Source organism: Electrona antarctica (assembly GCF_951216825.1).
Source record: "Electrona antarctica genome assembly, chromosome: 8".
Lineage (NCBI taxonomy): Eukaryota > Metazoa > Chordata > Actinopteri > Myctophiformes > Myctophidae > Electrona > Electrona antarctica.
In genome coordinates, this window is record NC_136789.1 from 16,800,839 (window position 1) to 16,819,344 (window position 18,506).

The window sequence follows — 18,506 nt, forward strand, 5'->3', positions numbered from 1 at the left end:
TACAATGGTCCAAATCATTCAGAAATAGTGTTTGTTCATACAGTATGTTTTCCACTCAGCTCCATTGACTCCAATGTATTCCTCCAGAGTTTCGGCTGCAGTTTGCGACCTAGTGTGACGAATCTGCCGGCTGGAATTGCAGAGTAGAGAAAATGACGGATCCCATAGCCCAAAATCACAAAAAAAATCATTTGTTTTCCAACGAAAAAAATGTGTTTCCGACACAGAATCCAATGTGTTAAGGTCATGATGATTCACCAGGCAGCAGCCTCTTTTGCTTAAAAAAGGATTTTAAATTAATGTGAACCTGCGTCGGTGAAATAAATGGCAGCCACTGTTACACTGTACAGCCAGAGATGGCTCGTGAAAGGGTTAGTCATGATGCGGGCCGTCCATGCCCTACCTGGAGGGGAGAGAACAGATGGTGGAAGTGAACGGAACACTGTCCCCCCCCCTCCCAGTGAGCTGTGGCGTTCCACAAGGAAGCATACTAGGGCCTCTACTGTTCCTAATATATGTAAACGACATGACTTCAGCCTGTGACTGCAACTTGTTCCTGTTCGCAGATGACTCAGCACTGCTGGTCTCGGACAGGGACAAACTGCAGGTTGAAAATGCCCTCAGCTCTGAACTCGGTAGAATCTGCACCTGGCTCGCTGATAACAAACTATCTTTACACCTGGGAAAAACTGAATCCATTCTCTTTGGCTCTATTAGTAATCTCAGCAAGGCAAATGGCTTCTTGGTTAGAGTGGGTGACAATGTTATCACACGTAAAGATGAAATTACCTACCTAGGTTCCATCCTGGAGGCTAATCTTTCCGGTGATAAAATGGCCACCAACGTAATCAAAAAAGTCAACCATAGAACAAGATTCCTCTACAGGATCTCCTCACTGGTCAACAAAAACACCTTGAAGACCTTAACAGGAGCCCTTGTACAGGGTTTCTTTGACTATGCATGCACCTCCTGGTACCACAGCACCTCAAAGGCCCTTAAAACCAGGCTCCAGACTTCCCAAAACAAACTGGTCAGGCTCCTACTTGATCTAGCCCCCCGAACCCACCTCACCCCTGCCCACTTCGACAGGCTGGAATGGCTTAGGGTCGACGACAGAGTACAGCATCTTGCAATGGGTCTGGTCCACAAGATTCGATACACCACCAAGATACCCATGTACCTGTCTAGATACTTCCTTAATGTTAACGAAGTCCACACCCACAACACCAGAGGGAGTGCAACGAACCATGTACAACCCAGATTCGGCACAAACAAGGGACTAAATTCTTTTCGCTCCTATGCCACTAAAATGTGGAACGCCCTACCAACTGTCATTAAGACATGCGAATCCCTTGACTCTTTCAAAACCGCTCTCAAAGGGCACCTACGGACGGCTGCAATTCGAAACTGGCCCCTGTAAAATCGGAATCCCTCAAACACGAACGCAATGACAACACAAGAGACGGTCGCGGCCACACAGCCAACTCAAGGTATGGCCACTGAGCCAACTTGGGGACCCAACGCAAGGACAACACAAGAGATGGTCACGGCCACACAGCCAACTCAAGGTACGGCCACGGAGCCGACTTGGGGACCCAACGCAGCTCCTCCAAGGAAAACAAACAATTTAACGGAGCTGAACGTGAATCCCCCCCCCCGCCCCCCCCCTTTTTTTCCCCTCACTGTATATTTTTCTTTTCCCTTTTTACCTCCTTTTTGATGAATTCTTTTTTGATGAATTCCTGTTCTGTCTATAGAAGTGTCTATTTGTACGTCTCTAAATGTTTTGATGATTTGAACATGGTGGACCCTGTTGGAAACAAGTGTAATGCTTAATTGGGTCGTCCACTCACAGTTAACAGCCTTTGTATTGAGTTTGTGCTTGAAATGTACTGTAATTCTGCAAACTGTTAATAAATTCTTCAATCAATCAATCAAAGTGCACATGCACACATTGGTAGAAAAAGTACTCGCATATCTTACTTGAGTAAAAGTCTCAATAGTGCATTGTAGAAATATTCCATTACAACCGAAATTCTAAATTTACTTGAGTTAAAGTACAAAAGTATTGGCATCAAAGTACCAAAAGTAGAAAGTACTCATGCAGATTGCAGAATGTCCAATTTCAAGTTTTCAAATGTACATGTATATGTTTAAAAAAAATACCTGATCTACAAGCCCACAATAAGTCGCATCGCAACACATTGTGGGCTTATAGATCGGCTATTTTCAAATGATCAAAATATATTTCGGCCTACTGAAGTGGTTAATTTATGTTTTGTGATACTAATAAAAATCTACAAAGTAACTAATAACTAAAGTGTTCAAATAAATGTTAGTAAAAGTACAATATTTGCCTCTGAGATGTAGTGGAGTAAGTAAAAGTATTGGAAATAATCAAGTAAAGTAAAAAATCTAAATTGTACTTAAGTACAGTACTTAGTTACTTTCCACCACCGGTTATAATGGGCCCGTCCATGCCCTGTGTGCATGCACACGCATGTGCACATCATAGTTTGTCAGTTATAAAGGTATCAAAAAGTCATTGAAGGGTCACAAAGTAGTTTCACCAGAGGAAGAGAGAAGAGCTTATTGTAATTCCATCTGCATTTGAGACACACAACTGACTCAGAAGACATAGATTAGTGGGATCATATTATGGACTTATTCAACTCTGCTTCGGGGGAAAACATCACGTTCGTGCGGCCTGCATACTTCTTTATTAATGGCTTTTCTGGGATATCAAATATGAAGTACTATTATGTTTTCCTTTGTTTTGTTTACATTGTCTCGGTAGTGGGCAACACTGTGGTGATGGGAATGATAATACTGGACCGAAACCTTCACACTCCAAAATATATTGTGGTCTTTAACTTGGCATTTGTGGACCTTTGTGGAAGCTCATCCCTGGTACCAATGGTTCTGTACACTTTCCTATCTGGGCATCACTATATATCCTATAACAACTGCTTAGCCTACTTGTTTTTTGTATTCCTTTTCCTCGCAATGCAATCTCTGAATCTGGTTATACTCTCCTATGACAGACTGGTTGCTATCACCTTCCCACTGCGCTATTATGTTGTGGTGACTAACAGATCCATGTTTGGCATCACTTTCTCAGCATGGTTTTCTATGGTCCTGGCGAACCTGATAACTGTTGGACTTTTCACTAGACTCTCATTCTGTAAATCCACGGTAATCAACAGCTACTTCTGCGACCATGGACCTATGTTTCGGCTGGCTTGCAATGACAATACACCCAGCCTTGTCTTGTCTTTTTTGTTGCCATTTCTTATCCTTTGGGTTCCTCTACTGTTTATCTTGATAACCTACTTATGTATTGCCGTTGCTTTGGCTAAAATAGCTACTGCTCAAGACAGACTCAAAGCCTTGAAAACTTGCTCAGCTCATCTGTTATTGGTAGCCATTTACTACTTGCCAATTATTATCGTTTTTACCATGGGAGCTGCAATCCATCCTAATGCTAGGATTATTAGTCTGTCTATGACCTCCATTCTACCACCGATGTTAAACCCAATCATATATGTCCTGCAGACAGAGGAGGTCAAACACTCGGTCAAAAAACATTTACGTCTCACAAGACGAGTCACATGATAATGGGAAGGAATGTATTATGTATGTGCAACAGCTTTTGGAGTGTGTGGGTGTATTGTTTATATGAGACATAATTTATAGATGTATAGCTACTGTAGCTATAATGGCTTAATGTAAAGTTATATCCTATAGCCAATATTAGGCAAAAGTCATTTCACACATCTACTGTAACAATCACTGCTATAGTATCTTTTAGAATAATTCCTAGTAAACAGAATTTACTGCACACACGCACGCACGGACACGCGCACACGCACACGTACTGACATTCCTCTAAGGATAAAGTGCATTGTAAATGATTGTACAAAAACTAATAAAATAGGCACATCACTTAGTATAGGGTTAGAAAGTCACAACAGAAAAAGAAGAGTGAACCCATAGTTTGACCAGATGAAGAGCCTTGGCTCGAAACGTCGTCAAATGCACCAAGTCTCTGTCTGTCTGTACGTACGTACGTTGCGTAACACTAACTCGAGAACCGTTCACCCCACCGAATTCAGTAAATTAATAATTGGAGCAGATGAGTTCATTCTCTTTTTCTGTTGTAAATGATTGTACATATAATCTTCAGATTAACTAATGCATTACAGATAGACCCTGACAAAGACATTTTAGGTCGAAACTCGCTGGTCTCTTTTCTTGTTGCCTTGCTCATATAAATAAATCCATATATATTTTTTCACCAAAGACCTTTTGAATCTATTTTTTTTTGCAAGTCTGCATTTTACACCTCTTGGGAATTAAGCAAGCAATATTACTTGGGAAAATAACCATTTTTTCTTTATTATGGTTTTGTTTTGCTTTACGTCCCAGCGGTCAGAATACTTGGCCGCTGTCATATTTAATGTATATTGTCAAAGTTGCCTAAAGCTTGGAATAAAAGGCTGTATTGGAGAAATAGTAAAAGATGTATTTTACTATGACCTTCTATTTTGCCATATTAGTCTGTTTCGAGCTTTAGTCAGAATCAAGAATCAGAATCAGCTTTATTGTCACATCATAGGTTTTCAGAAGTAAAGAAGTGGGCGAAATTAGTTTTTGTGTATCGTTTACAATTTTGATTGATTGATTGAAAGATGTATTAACAGATTGGAGAATTACAGTACATAACAACAATAACAATATACTAATTGATTATATTACTGATGCATTTTAAAACATTTTGTTGGAAAAGGAATGAGAACCCTCAAAAAGATGTCTGATTAGGGTTGAGAATATTAGTGTAGACGTGCTGCGGCGCGACAGCTTGGCTGACAACACTGAAGAACTCAAGAACCTGATGTTGGATAGGAAATTGTGGAGGGCAGCGATCCAGGAATCCCAAGTTGGTGTTGGCTAGACCTCACTCTCGCAGCAACTATATTAGTTTAGTTCTAAGGTAATCAACTTTATTATTATGTTATTGTTTAGTTTTTTTACATTTTCAACTCGAAATTCAAATCCCAAACATTGGTATTTATACATACTAAGGTTACTTGATTTACCCACACGCTTAATACTGTACTGTACTGTACTGTACTTTACTGTACTGTACTGTACTGTACTGTAAGGCATATGGCGTGCCTGCATGCGTGTTAGTTTGGCTCTTCTTAAAAGGATCCCTGCATGTCTAACAAGACAAATATGCCATTATACATTATACTTCCCCTCTATAACAAAAAAAACAAATTATAGAGAGCTGCTCCTGTCGCAAGTTGATGATGTCATTGATTGATTGATTGAAAATTTTATTAACAGTTTGCAGAATTACAGTACATTTCAAGCACAAACTCAATACAAAGGCTGTTAACTGTGAGTGGACGACCCAATTAAGCATTACACTTGTTTACAACAGGGTCCACCATGTTCAATTCATCAAAACATTTAGAGACGTACAAATAGACACTTCTATATAGACAAAGAACAGTACAGGAATTCATCATAATGGAGGTAAAAAGGGAAAAGAAACATATACAGTGAGGGGAAAAAGGGGGGGGGGGCGGTGGGGGGGGATTCAGATTTTACGGGGGCCTGTTTCGAATTGCAGCCATCCGTAGGTGCCCTTTGAGAGCGGTTTTGAAGGAGTCAAGGGATTCGCATGTCTTAATGACTGTTGGTAGGGCGTTCCACATTTTGGTGGCATAGGAGCGAAAAGAATTTAGTCCCTTGTTTGTGCCGAATCTGGATTGAACATGATTCGTTGCACTCCCTCTGGTGTTGTGGGTGTGGACTTCGTTAACATTAAGGAAGTATCTACACAGGTACATGGGTATCTTGGTGGAGTATCGAATCTTGTGGACCAGACCCATTGCAAGATGCTGTACTCTGTCGCCGACCCTAAGCCATGCCAGTCTGTCAAAGTGGGCAGGGGTGAGGTGGGTTCGGGGGGTGAGGCCAAGTAGGAGCCTGACCAGTTTGTTTTGGGAGGTCTGGAGCCTAGTTTTAAGGGCCTTTGAGGTGCTGTGGTATCAGGAGGTGCATGCATAGTCAAAGAAGCCTTGTACAAGGGCTCCTGTTAAGGTCTTCAAGGTGTTTTTGTCGACCAGTGAGGAGATCCTGTAAAGGAATCTTGTTCTTTGGTTGACTTTTTTGATTACGTTGGTGGCCATTTTATCACCGGAAAGATTAGCCTCCAGGATGGAACCTAGGTAGGTAATTTCATCTTTACGTGTGATAACATTGTCACCCACTCTAACCAAGAAGCCATTTGCCTTGCTGAGATTACTATTAGATCCAAAGAGAATGGATTCAGTTTTTCCCAGGTGTAAAGATAGTTTGTTATCAGCGAGCCAGGTGCAGATTCTACCGAGTTCAGAGCTGAGGGCATTTTCAACCTGCAGTTTGTCCCTGTCCGAGACCAGCAGTGCCGAGTCATCTGCGAACATATGTGTGGCCCAGCCCTAAATGGAATGCACGTGCTAATAAAAAGTATTTAAAATATTGCTTTGATGCTCAAATTAACATTATAGGAAGTATAAAGTTTTTTTGTATTAGCATATGCATTTATTGCATTCCATACATTCCATAGGGCTAGACCATATGGGCATATGACATCATCAACTTGCGACAGGAGCAGCTCCTATTCTGTGTAAGCACACCTAGGATTCCATGTGCGGACAAAAGCTGCTGTCTGTCGGCGTCTCTTCCGGGTTTTTAGACAGCTGGTGGATGGAAATGAAGCTCCACTCACGCGGCAGAATTCGCGTCGGCCAGATTCCCGGAAAAGCTGACATCAGAGTTATCAATTTTCTTGCACTTGTCATTGTTCAATTAACTTTGCATCTTAGGGAAAGTTTGTTTTTGCATCTTAGGGAAAGTAGTAAAGTACTGGTTGTACGCGCCAATCATCAAGAATATACTTTTAAGTGAAAAGGGGGCTCCTTTTCGCCCATGGGTGTATCACACAAATGTATTATAAATGAATTATTATCTTCTGATATAATTGTACTGTACTGTCTGTGATACACTAATAAGTGCGGGAAAAAAAGAAATGTTGGTCAATGAAGAATATATGTAACATAGGTTTCGTATTTTCCACAGGGATAAAAGAGATGATGTAACTCTGACTTTCACACCCACGTCCCAGTGCTCTTACCACGTGACTGTGTCAGTCTCATAAGGCGTAATCTAAGGACAGTAGCAAATAAATGTCCCCTTACTTGCTTAGTTTGGGGATCCAGAAGATTGAAACTCTGAGCTGTTGATGAACTTTGGCTTTATCCTCAATGCACTTCCTCAGTAGCATCAAGATAGCGATGCCATACTATTGGGGTTAATTTTCATACTGTGTCTAAATGCTTGAGGATGTCTTTATTGAACTTTTCAGGAGAAAATGTCGAAGAGTTCACAATTACCGGCTTTGATGACCTGCCTCACCGGAAAGTCCTGGGCGTCATCATTTTGATTACCTATTTCTTGATTCTGGTTGGTTGCAGCACAAACATCTGCATCATTGCCACAGATGGGAGACTGCATCAGCCCATGTACTTGCTGATCTGCAACTTGAACACCGTGGATATCATGTTTACCACCAGTGCCAGCACCACCATGATCTCTGTACTGCTAGCGGGGGAGAAAACAATCTCCTACTACTCTTGTATGTCACGAATGTTCATCTACCACCTGGGTGACATCACCGCATGTCTGGCTCTGTCCCTCATGGCTCTGGATCGCACACTTGCCATAAGCTACCCACTCAGCTACAACAGCATCTGCACAAACCTTCGTGTTGGCGTGTTGATCATACTGTCCTGGTTCATAAGTTTGGGGTGCATGGGGAAAGTGGCTTCTATAGCTGACTCACTGCTGTACTGCCAACCTATTATTAACTATGCATTCTGCGACTATCCTGCTTTAGTTCGAGCCGCCTGTGTGAACCCTGAACCCTATTTCTTAATACCGACTGTCCTTGGTCTGTGGCTGCTTGTCGGACAATTTCCCCTCATCATGATCTCATATGCAAAACTCATTTATACCGTTCTAAGGCTCCCCAAAAATGAGAACCGAGGTCAGGCTTTCAGAACAGTTTTAAGTCATTTGATCCCTGTGACCGCATACTTTTCTCCAAAGCTGGTGTCTGTGTTGTTAACCAGACTAGGATTGAGACTGACCCTGACAGAGAGGAACGCGCTGCTGATTATCTCTACTCTGTTGCCATCTCTCATCAACCCCACAGTGTACTGTCTGAAAACCAAAGCAATCAGGAATAGATTGCATGAGATACTCACTAAAATCTGTATTGCACCAGTGTTTAAATGATGTCAATATCCGTCAAACAGATTGCATGCCTGCTTCTTTCTTTCTTTCTTTGACAAAAACTGTTACTAAAACTAAAAAACAATATTTTTTTTGGAATTTGCGCTGTACTAAAAATAAATAAACAAGACAAATAAGCTGGTCAATTTGCTTTAACAGAAAAATATTCCATTGTAAAAAAATATCCATCCCACTATAGTTATCATCTATCATCCACCCCTCATCCAGTCTACTGAGTGTACAGCACTTTGGTTCAACACTGTTAAAATTTAAAATGTGCTCTATGAATAAAGTGAATTGGATCAATTATATGAAGTTAAAGTAGACTAGAAATGCACTCTGTCGAGATGCCAATTTGCGCCTTGCACACATGGCCATGTACTGTATGGCCTACTTGTGCGCAAGCAGAGCTCGCCATGAGGTGCGCTCACCACTGCTGGTACGACTGCTGCTCTGAGTCCCAAAGCTCTCTGCTGCTATCTGGGTAGACTGCTGCTCTGAGTCCTAGAGCTCCCTGCTGTCTGTCTGGGTATACGACTGCTGCTCTGAATCCAAGAGCTCTCTGCTGTCTAGGTATGACTGCTGCTCAGAATCTTAATTTCCCTCAATGTCTAACATAAAAATCTAGGCTACATTTTGCTGATATACTGAAAGAATACAAAGGGCATATTATATTCCTTAATCAAATATCTATTTTACCATTTGAGCTACAGGGCCAGGCAATGGCATCTTTGTAAAAATGAAATGAAAAGTCTTGTCTGTCACACATGCAAAAGCAGAGACGTTTCTGTGGCTACCAAGGTGGGGGTGACCTTTTTTTAACCGGGCCCACATGTGCATTCCTCGGCCATGTACAACGGCATTACATTCACAGAAAACCGCCCAATGATGGAACCGCAGAATTGTTTTGATTAATTGTTAAGATTATTGGAACATTGATTTACAGTATACACACACATATGTGCTTGTCATCCTTACATTGTAGCGTCCCTTTGTTTTTTTGAGACAGACAAATTATAAATCACCTACATTCAATTCAACAATAAAGCACGTACGAAACAGGCTAGTAGATACAAACAATAGACATGGACAAAAAAAAAGAATATAAAGTAAAGAAAGTAAAAACATAAAATTAACTAAATAAGAAAAAAAATGGATCATTGGTTATTTTTGCATTAATTCATCCGAACATTTCATCCGCTATAGCAAGACACATCAAGCATTCCCTTGTGTTTGTTTGAGGCACTTAACCAGCTATACAGAGACATATGCAGCATTCCCTTGCATTGGTTCAGATTAATAAGCAGCTTTACATAGACCCGTCATACCTTCCCTTGCAATGGTTCAAAACATTTAAACAGCTATATAGAGACACATTAGTTAAGAGCGATGGTAGGTGGTCGAGTAGAGGTTTCCATATTTTGGTAAAAATGTCTTCACTGCCTTTAGACCTAGCACTCATTCTCTCCATGGGTAAAGTTTTATATATGTCCCGGTACCACTGTGCAACTGTTGGTGGTACTTTGTCCATAATCCAATTGAAAAGGATACATTGAATTATTTCTTAACGGCGATTAACGATTCACTATTAACATCCCTAAAGCATACCCATCTCATTGGTTCATACATTTTGTTATCTTGAATAATTTATACATATTGTCAAAATAAATAATGATATATACCATTTATATATAAATCATACTAATAATAATTAAAGTAAATGCATTTGCAGATGATCCATCACAAACGTACAGTAGGTACCGGTAAGTAAGTAACTTACTGTAGCTAATAATCAGGAAGAAATAAAGGTATTTTAGCCACACTGAATTGAGGTTTACTTATATGCTTTGCTTTAAAATATTTTAGAGAATAAAATGTTATAATATCTTCGGTGAGAGGTGTATGTTTAGTCTGCCACGCAGTAGACCAGTATTCAAATGTGAGCTAGGACCTTAAACCTAAGGATTGCAGCTTTTTTATATATATGAACAATCACTGCATTGCTGAATTGAAATGTTGACAATTGACAATAATTCAAAGATTTTCCAGAAGTTATGAAAATAATTGTGAAAATAGCATATACTGTACAAGCTCAGGACGCATCATGATTTGACGCATTGTGAGCTTTGCTATGTTCACCATAATATTTGAAATAGGGATTTAAGTGGTTCATTCATAATGTACTTTTCCCCTAGACATGTAGTGTACTCTTAAGTTTAAGTATTTGTCTTTAATGTATTGGTATATAGAGGGTATGCGCATGCATAAAGCGAATGGCAGATCGAGTGGCAAATCGAGTGGCAAGTGAATTTAATGTAGTTTAAAGTAATTTAATTCAATCAAATAGGACTTTTCTGTTTGGATGTATGGGCTGTCAAGTAGGCGTTCCCGCATAACTTCCGGGTATGATGATGATGTCATGCGCATACCCTCTATTGGTATGTATCCACAAATACAAATACTCAAGTAAAGTAAAGATACTCAAATAAATGGCTACTCAAATAAATGTACTTCATTACCGAAGTAAGTCCACCACTGATCGCAGGCGAGAAAATACTAAAAGGAAACGTGAATTGATCACTTTTTTTTATTTTATGTTGTGACAAATAAACAAAATAGATTTTGTCCTTAAGCTCCAATTTAACAATAGCTGTTGTTTGTCTTTGTGCCTACTGAGGCCTTCATTCACCATGTCTGTGGGGATTCACTATTGTCAACATACATACGATTATTCAATTAATGAGAAATCATATTATCTCCTTGGGTATAGGCTATTAGACAGGTTTAGATGTTCCCACAGAGACCTTTCTAATAGTTTAACAGAGTGGCTCAGAGTCTGAAACCTGAAGACCAAAAAGGCTAACATCTCCCCTGGGCCAACTGGGGATTCCCTCTTACACCCAGTGGTAGTAAAAACCTAAGTAAAAGTATCAATACTGCAATGTAGAAATACTCTGTTACAAGTAAAAGTCTGGAATTTAAAATGTACCATAAACGTTATGCAAAGCTCAGCCAATCACATCGCAAGATGACACATCTTCGCAATTGTATATATTTTTGTAATGATTATCAAAATCTACAAAGTAACTGGTAAATAAAGTTTTCAAATAATTGTAGTGGAGTAAAAATTATAATATAGTAGAATGTCAAATAATAGTCTAGTCTTGATTATAATACAACCATGTTTTTTTTAGGATATTTCCATTGGAAAAAAACGTATGGGATTTGACCCGGGTTTGAATCCCGGGTGTTACATACACCACGCACGCACGCACGCACGCACATCCACAGCCCCCTGGAACGTCTTAGAGAACTCACAGTTACTTTCATTTATTTTCAATTGCTTGGGGTGAATAGGTTTTACTTCACAGTTAAATCCGCAGTGTTCATTTCATTATTTTCACTTTGAGAGTTTAAAGCCTAATACACACCAATGATTCGCCATGCAACTCCTTGCAACCAAACGGTTGCCAGTAGTTGCATGTAGTTGCATGCAGCCATTATTCCCAATGGCTGTTGCAAGGAGTTGCATTTGTGTGGTTTGGGCTTAAGTCACCTTTCAACATAACCCTCCAGCCGCTGACCCCTAATGGAGTCTCCATGGCAATACTCCACTTAAAACACAAACCCAGCCTTTCTCTACCAGGCTCTCTCATAGGACAGTTATACTGTAATTATTACCAACCTGCCTAATTGCTCCTGGGGGATATCTTAAGTTGCCTTCACATCCTCCCACATGCTGCTTTCTCCTTGTTTGCGCCATACTCTCCTTTTCTCCTGCTGAGGTGATCACATGCTGATAACACAATGAGCAGTGAGTGGTAGCTGTCATTCAGCCAGCGGATGCACAGTACACAAATCCACACCAAAACACACAAATGTACCCTGAATCAGGCTATAATCCTGCCCACCATAGACCATACCTGTTGGCTTTGAATTGTTTCATAGATGCCCCCTGTTCTCCATTTTTCCGACCACTCCACAGTAAAATGCAGCTAGAATAGAAAGCTAGTTGTCTTCATTCTAATACGGGTATTTTAGTAGCTCCAAACTATTTCACAAATCGTCTGTTTAAGTGCCAGGGATGTTAAGACGAGCTGAATCTAATTATGCACTGATTGCCAGGGACGTTAAGACAAGTTAAAACACATAAATATATATATATATATATATATATATATATATATATATATATTTTTTTTTTAAATCCATATTTTGAAAATTCCTCTAATCTGGTGTGCATGTGATGACATGCACATGACATGCACAATAGCATTACATTTTCTTTCTTTTTTAAGTGTCCACCCCCTGGCACTTAATAGTGTCTTGGTACTCACACATGCACTGTTTGTCCCCCTCGAGCTGCCGTTCATACAGAACCCAAGGCCGGGCTGGGCCGGGCGTTCATTCTCAGGCCTGTTGAGAAATCTATCGCTGGGTTCTGTTATGAACGGCAGCTCGAGGGTGACAAACGGTGCATGTGTGAGTACGAGTAGGACACTATTAAAATTTGCCGGGGGGCCAGCACCAACATAGGCATTTCCAGCCATGAATTATTTTCTACTCGGTCTGTGTCTCATTACTCATACGAGGGCTGTGGACTGGTCAGAAACCCACAACCGGCGATAATGAAGAAACCTGACAATCACTGACTGATTAAGTTAAAGGGAAACTTGCAGTGTCTATGATGTCATGGACACTCGGCTCACTTAGTTCCTGAACTACATGTTGTCTCAGTAAGACAGCCCTCCCCCTATCCACAAGGAGGAGCAGTGCACCAAAGCATTATGGGAATTGTAGTCCTGGAAGGAAGTGAGCCCAGCGTCCATGACATCAGAGACACTGGGCTCACTGCTAAAGTCTAAAATATCTAAAACCACATATTACACACTAAAACACCCCCAGGAAAGTGTTCTAAATCTTCTAAAAGTCATTAACATATTTGTTTGCAAAAAGTGTCCCTTTAACCACTTAAACTCCTGTATCCGTGTTGTGGATAAAGCTTTCGCTGAAAATAGCAGATCGACATGCTCACAACGCGACGTTGCGTTGTGAGCTTGTCGATCTGCTATTTTCAGCACAGTACACACACACACACACACACACACACACACACACACACACACACACACACACACGCACACGCACACGCACACACAGTGTAATGTGCGGTGTTGAGACGGGTCAGAACCACAGGATGTGCAGGCTCTAATCCTGTGTAATGTGTATGTAGAGAGGCGCTACACCAAAGGCTATAGGGAATAAGTACATAAATGTATATCAAAACAAAGAACAATAAACAATATCAACTTGATTGCACAAGTTTATCATCCTTGTGTTTTAGTTGACTGTGTCATGTTCTGAACCAGCTATAGTCCCTTGAGCCTAAAGTCCATGTGTAAACACATTGCTACAGGGATAATTAGGTCTCTGATGACAGATGTTTGCCACCTTTGCATTACAGTTTCAGCATTATGATGCAACACTCATTGGTACTGTACTTAATTGCAATTTTGAGGCATTTTTTACACTACATCTCAGAGGACAATATTGTACTTTTATATTGTACTTTTACTCCACTACAGTTATATGAACATTTTAGTTACTGGTCATTTGTAGATTTAGATTTCAAAATAGCCGATCTATCTGATCTGACACGGGGCAGTGGTGGTCAGGGGTAGAGTGGCCGGATGGTAACTGCAAGGTTGCCAGTTCGAACCCGGGTTCCCCCAGAGTTAGTGTCGAAGTGTACTTGAGCAAGACACTGAACCCCTAATTGCTCCTGATGTGCCGGTTGGTGCCTTGCATGGTTTCTGCCGCCATCGGTGTATGAATGTGTGTGTGAATGTAATGCACAATCTATGTAAAGCGCCTTGGATAAAGGCGCTATATAAATGCACCATTTACTTATTTATTTACTATGCACGATTGCACGTACAAACCCATTGTAACTTCCAACTGGTGACTCATACTGCCCTGTGAGGGGGCTGTGTTTTTTTCAATTACCTTTTTCTTTTCTTTTTCCATTCCTCTTAATAATAGTCAGATTGACTGGCCTTTATTGGCCTACTAGCCTAACAGTACAATGGCATTGCACCAGGAACCAGTTAGGTTAATTGATACCCCCATCTTGTGGTGAAATACCTGTATGACAATATTTTTGCCATCCACTCTAAGAACCTACAGTAAGTCTTCAGCTCAAGGAAGCCCCTCTATGCACATTCTCTAACATCAGTTGTTTAATTTGACAATGGTCTCTGCAGTGTACACAGAAACAACTGTCATTTATTTCATATAGCTTAAAGGTGCACAGTAGTTGATTTGTTTATGAAAAAGAAAATGTGTTAATAAATGAATGCACTATATTCGGACAGTAATCAATGCTATAGACTAGAGTGTTTGTTCAGTAACAGGTGTCGTCCTATCTCTCTTTAGAGAACAGAAAATACATTTTCAGGTGAGACACCAATTTCATCCAATCCTGGAGAGAGTATATGTACACTACAGTATCAGCTTCAGTTTGATAGTATTAGTGTTCCAATATATCTGCCAATTGTCTCTTTCATCACTTCTAATTTCACTTATTTATCCTGTATCCTAGGAGTTATCTCTCCCGATAGGATGCAATTGTTACCCCAACTTGAAAATGTATACCTGTTCACTAAAGACCTGGAGAGACTGGGAGACTCAATCCTGTTACTAAACAATTACAAAGTAGGCTACACTCTATATAGCAATGATTTATATGTGACTGTAGAGCCATTTAACACTTATTTTAACCACAAAGTTTAATTCAGGTATAACAATTGCAGAATGTGTGATAGGTTGTCACAGGACATTGTGAGGAAATGTTAATGATAGATGCGTTTGTGTTCATGGGGAAAATGTTGAGAATTTCACCTTTTTCCACATTTTTCCAGTCCAACTTCAACATGCTTTATACGGCCTATATTTAAACTTTAAATCCATCATATCTTAGGACTTGATTTTAGCGATTTATCTTTTGATATATCATATTATATTGTGATAGTTTTTGACCTATCACATTTTAAGTTTGATGATTTTATAGTTTTTTAAGCAAGATAACGTGGAAGCCTAAGGCCTGACTTTTGTACAAATTTCTCATGCTTGTTACTGACAAAATTTAAAGAAATTGGACTTTGTTAGATTCTACAAGTGTGCAATGAATCTGTCACATCTGGGTTGATGCAACATACCTAGATCTGTTCTCTCTGGTCAAAGTAAGGCCTGATTCAAAGAGAAAACATGATTTCTGCACATACAATAAAACATACAACAGGGTTAGTTCAGATCTTTGGACTTAATACTTGCCATTAATAGGAAATACTTGTTAGTTGTTCCAAAGGTATTAATTGATTGCCCGAGTCCCGTGGTGGGAGTTCTGGTCTGGTTTTGGTGAATATTAAGTACAGCAGTTCCGTTCATTTGGTGGGGGGCACTGGGGGCCCCTCATTAAAAATAAATTAATCCACAAAACTAGCACCATTTGTATCGTTGACCTATTTCTACTATATAGCGCCAACAGGTTTGCAGTGGTGGTAAAAGTACTCACATTTGTTACTTAAATAAAAGTATCAACAGTGCAATGTTAAGAGTAAAAGTACAATATTATTGGTATAAAAAGTACATGGAATTAGTTACTTTCCACCACTGATCATGCATACTGTACCAACCAAATAGCAACCAACATTCATTGTTGTTGACTACCAGGCTTCAAGGGCCTTGATTTTGCACGATAGAAGCTTACACTGACAAATTGGCAGGCTATAGCTGATATATTTCAAAACATATTCTAACTACATTTGCTATCCGGGGGCCTCTGGCCAGTCACTTGGTGGCGGGCTGGGGGTCACCGGAGCGTCTGTCTCCTCGGGGTGCGAGCAAGGGCTGGATGCAGGCCGGGCTTGTGACAATTAATGTTAGATATCTGCTGTATATTATGAGTCATGTCTCCTGCTGTTCCCTGCCTTGCCTTGTACTGTCTGAAAAATGCTGTATTTTCTTTTTTGTGTTTGGGATTTTTCTTTGGATTTCTTTTATCGTCTCTGTTTTTGTTATGTATTTTTGTTTTCTTGCATTCACATTTATGTTTGATTTCTGTTTCATTGTTCATGTTTCATTTTTTTAAATAAAAACAAAGTTAAAAAAAAAAAAAACTACATTTGCTTGCCCCAGTGAATGAAATATTATGTAGCCGATAAATGATAGTATAATGCATACAATAATGTATAGGCCTTGATTCTAATTAATATTGGTTGGTGAATGTTCGGGAGGAGACCCCAGGGCAGACCAAGGCGCAGTTGGAGGAAACACATCGACTCACTGGCCTTGGAACGTCTCGGAATCCCCTAGGAGGAAGTCACAAATGTTGCTTTGGAGAGGGAAGTCTGGAGCACTCTGGTGGAGCCGTTGCCCCCGCGACCCGACTACGGATAAGCAGTTGAAGATGGATGGATGGATGGTGCCTCTAGTGCCCCCGCACTAGAGGGATCACTAAGCCACAAATAACTACAGTACAGTCAGCAAATGCAGTTAATGGATCCTTATACATGTTTACTAATCATATTATGCAACGACCACAAGAAATCATTCTTCACCTCAAGTGATTTTGATTTACAAGCCAATTTTAAGCATTTTGAATTGCATTTTACATGACTACATCATGTGTGTGCTCCCTATACAATTTAGTACAATCTAAACCTATAATCATGTATCCAGGTACATGCTGTGTACATTACACAGTATGCTTGCATTGGGGCACCTTCATGTAGAATTGTCTTAAAGTAGTATTTGTGGGGATTATTAAAACATGGCTATCACAAAAGCAGAGAAAAGAGAAAAGCTTGGCTCTGTGGTTCCTTCTTTGTGATTATTGTTACGGATATGTCTGGAAAGGAAGGATGCTGCACTAGAAAAGAAAGATGATGAGTCTTCTACCATATCTAATGACAGGTCTGAATGACAGTGTAATGCCCTGGATTTGAACCCAGGTCTCCCGCATGGGAAGTCAAACATCTTAACCACTAAGCCTAAGAGAACTCCTTTTACCCTGGGCTGAGGCTGTGAGCCACTCTGCTACACTCACCCCCCCCTTTTCAATTCCTCCCACAGGGAAACCCGATCCAGGTCACGGCACCAAGGCCAACATCTTAGACTAAGCCAAAGGGGATTCCCTATGGCCCGGTGGAGACATTAGTCTTTTAGGCCATCAGGCTGAGGTTGTGATCCACTCTGCTACAACAGCTAAATTGGCTCACATGTGGATTTCATGTAGATCTCATCAAGCTGATGTGACAATCTCACACTGGATTTGTCCCCACGGTTGTATACATAATAAAGCAGATTTTGCAACTAAAGGACCAACTAAATCTGACCTGATAAGCAGCACTCTAAAACAAGTACTTTGATGTAGTCAGTGACAGTGCATGGCTAACGAAAACATATGTAGTCCAACATCCCTGTTGGATGTTTAGAGGTAATGTGAGCTGAACCCTATAGGGAATTGGAGCCACCATTTAAAACGGGTTAGAAAGAGTCAGGCATGTAGAGACAGAACAAGAACACATGCCATAAGAGATGTCATTGTGACTGGGTTACCGGGTTGAAATGTAATGAATGAGCCCTTTCTGACGTAAATCTATGTTTTAAAACATAATACCGCCCAATCGAATCTCATAATTACACCAACATTGTTCATGTTCATTGTTCACCATTTCTTCAGAATAACAAACAATCAGAAGATATTATGATTTTAAGAAGGGTTTGCCGTGTTGCTTTCAGCCTATGGGCCGATTAATACTCCTATTTTACCGCTGTTTCGGCGCTGTAGTGCCGAAATGATTTCGGCTCGTCAGAAATTTTCAGTAGCACCGAAGAGCCGACTTTAGGACGGTACCCGCCCCCCCGAACCTCAAATGACGTCACATTGTAGGCTCTACAGAGCCGAACCGACTTTTATTCGGCTCTAAAATAGGAGTATGAATCGGCCCTATGTCTGTGCATGTGGTTTTATTATTCACTGTTCTGTTTTTTTGTTGTAAAGCACTGTGGTACAATGAGTTTTTTGAAATGTGCGATATAAATACATTTGATTAACATGATCAGACACTGTAACATGTTTTTGGACTATTTCACCA

At 40.3% G+C, this 18,506-nt stretch overlaps 2 protein-coding genes across 2 annotated transcripts; both read left to right on the forward strand.

The window, feature by feature from the left end:
• Positions 1 to 2,658: 2,658 nt before the first annotated feature.
• LOC306928125 (olfactory receptor 1C1-like) lies at positions 2,659 to 3,615 on the forward strand (the record flags this gene model as incomplete). Its single annotated transcript, XM_079508046.1, has 1 exon — positions 2,659 to 3,615. The coding sequence occupies one exon, from the start codon at positions 2,659 to 2,661 to the stop codon at positions 3,613 to 3,615; it is 957 nt and encodes a 318-aa protein (XP_079364172.1).
• Positions 3,616 to 7,398: 3,783 nt separating this feature from the next.
• LOC306928126 (olfactory receptor 11A1-like) lies at positions 7,399 to 8,352 on the forward strand (the record flags this gene model as incomplete). Its single annotated transcript, XM_079508047.1, has 1 exon — positions 7,399 to 8,352. One exon carries the CDS (start codon positions 7,399 to 7,401, stop codon positions 8,350 to 8,352), a length of 954 nt encoding a protein of 317 aa, XP_079364173.1.
• Positions 8,353 to 18,506: the final 10,154 nt, after the last annotated feature.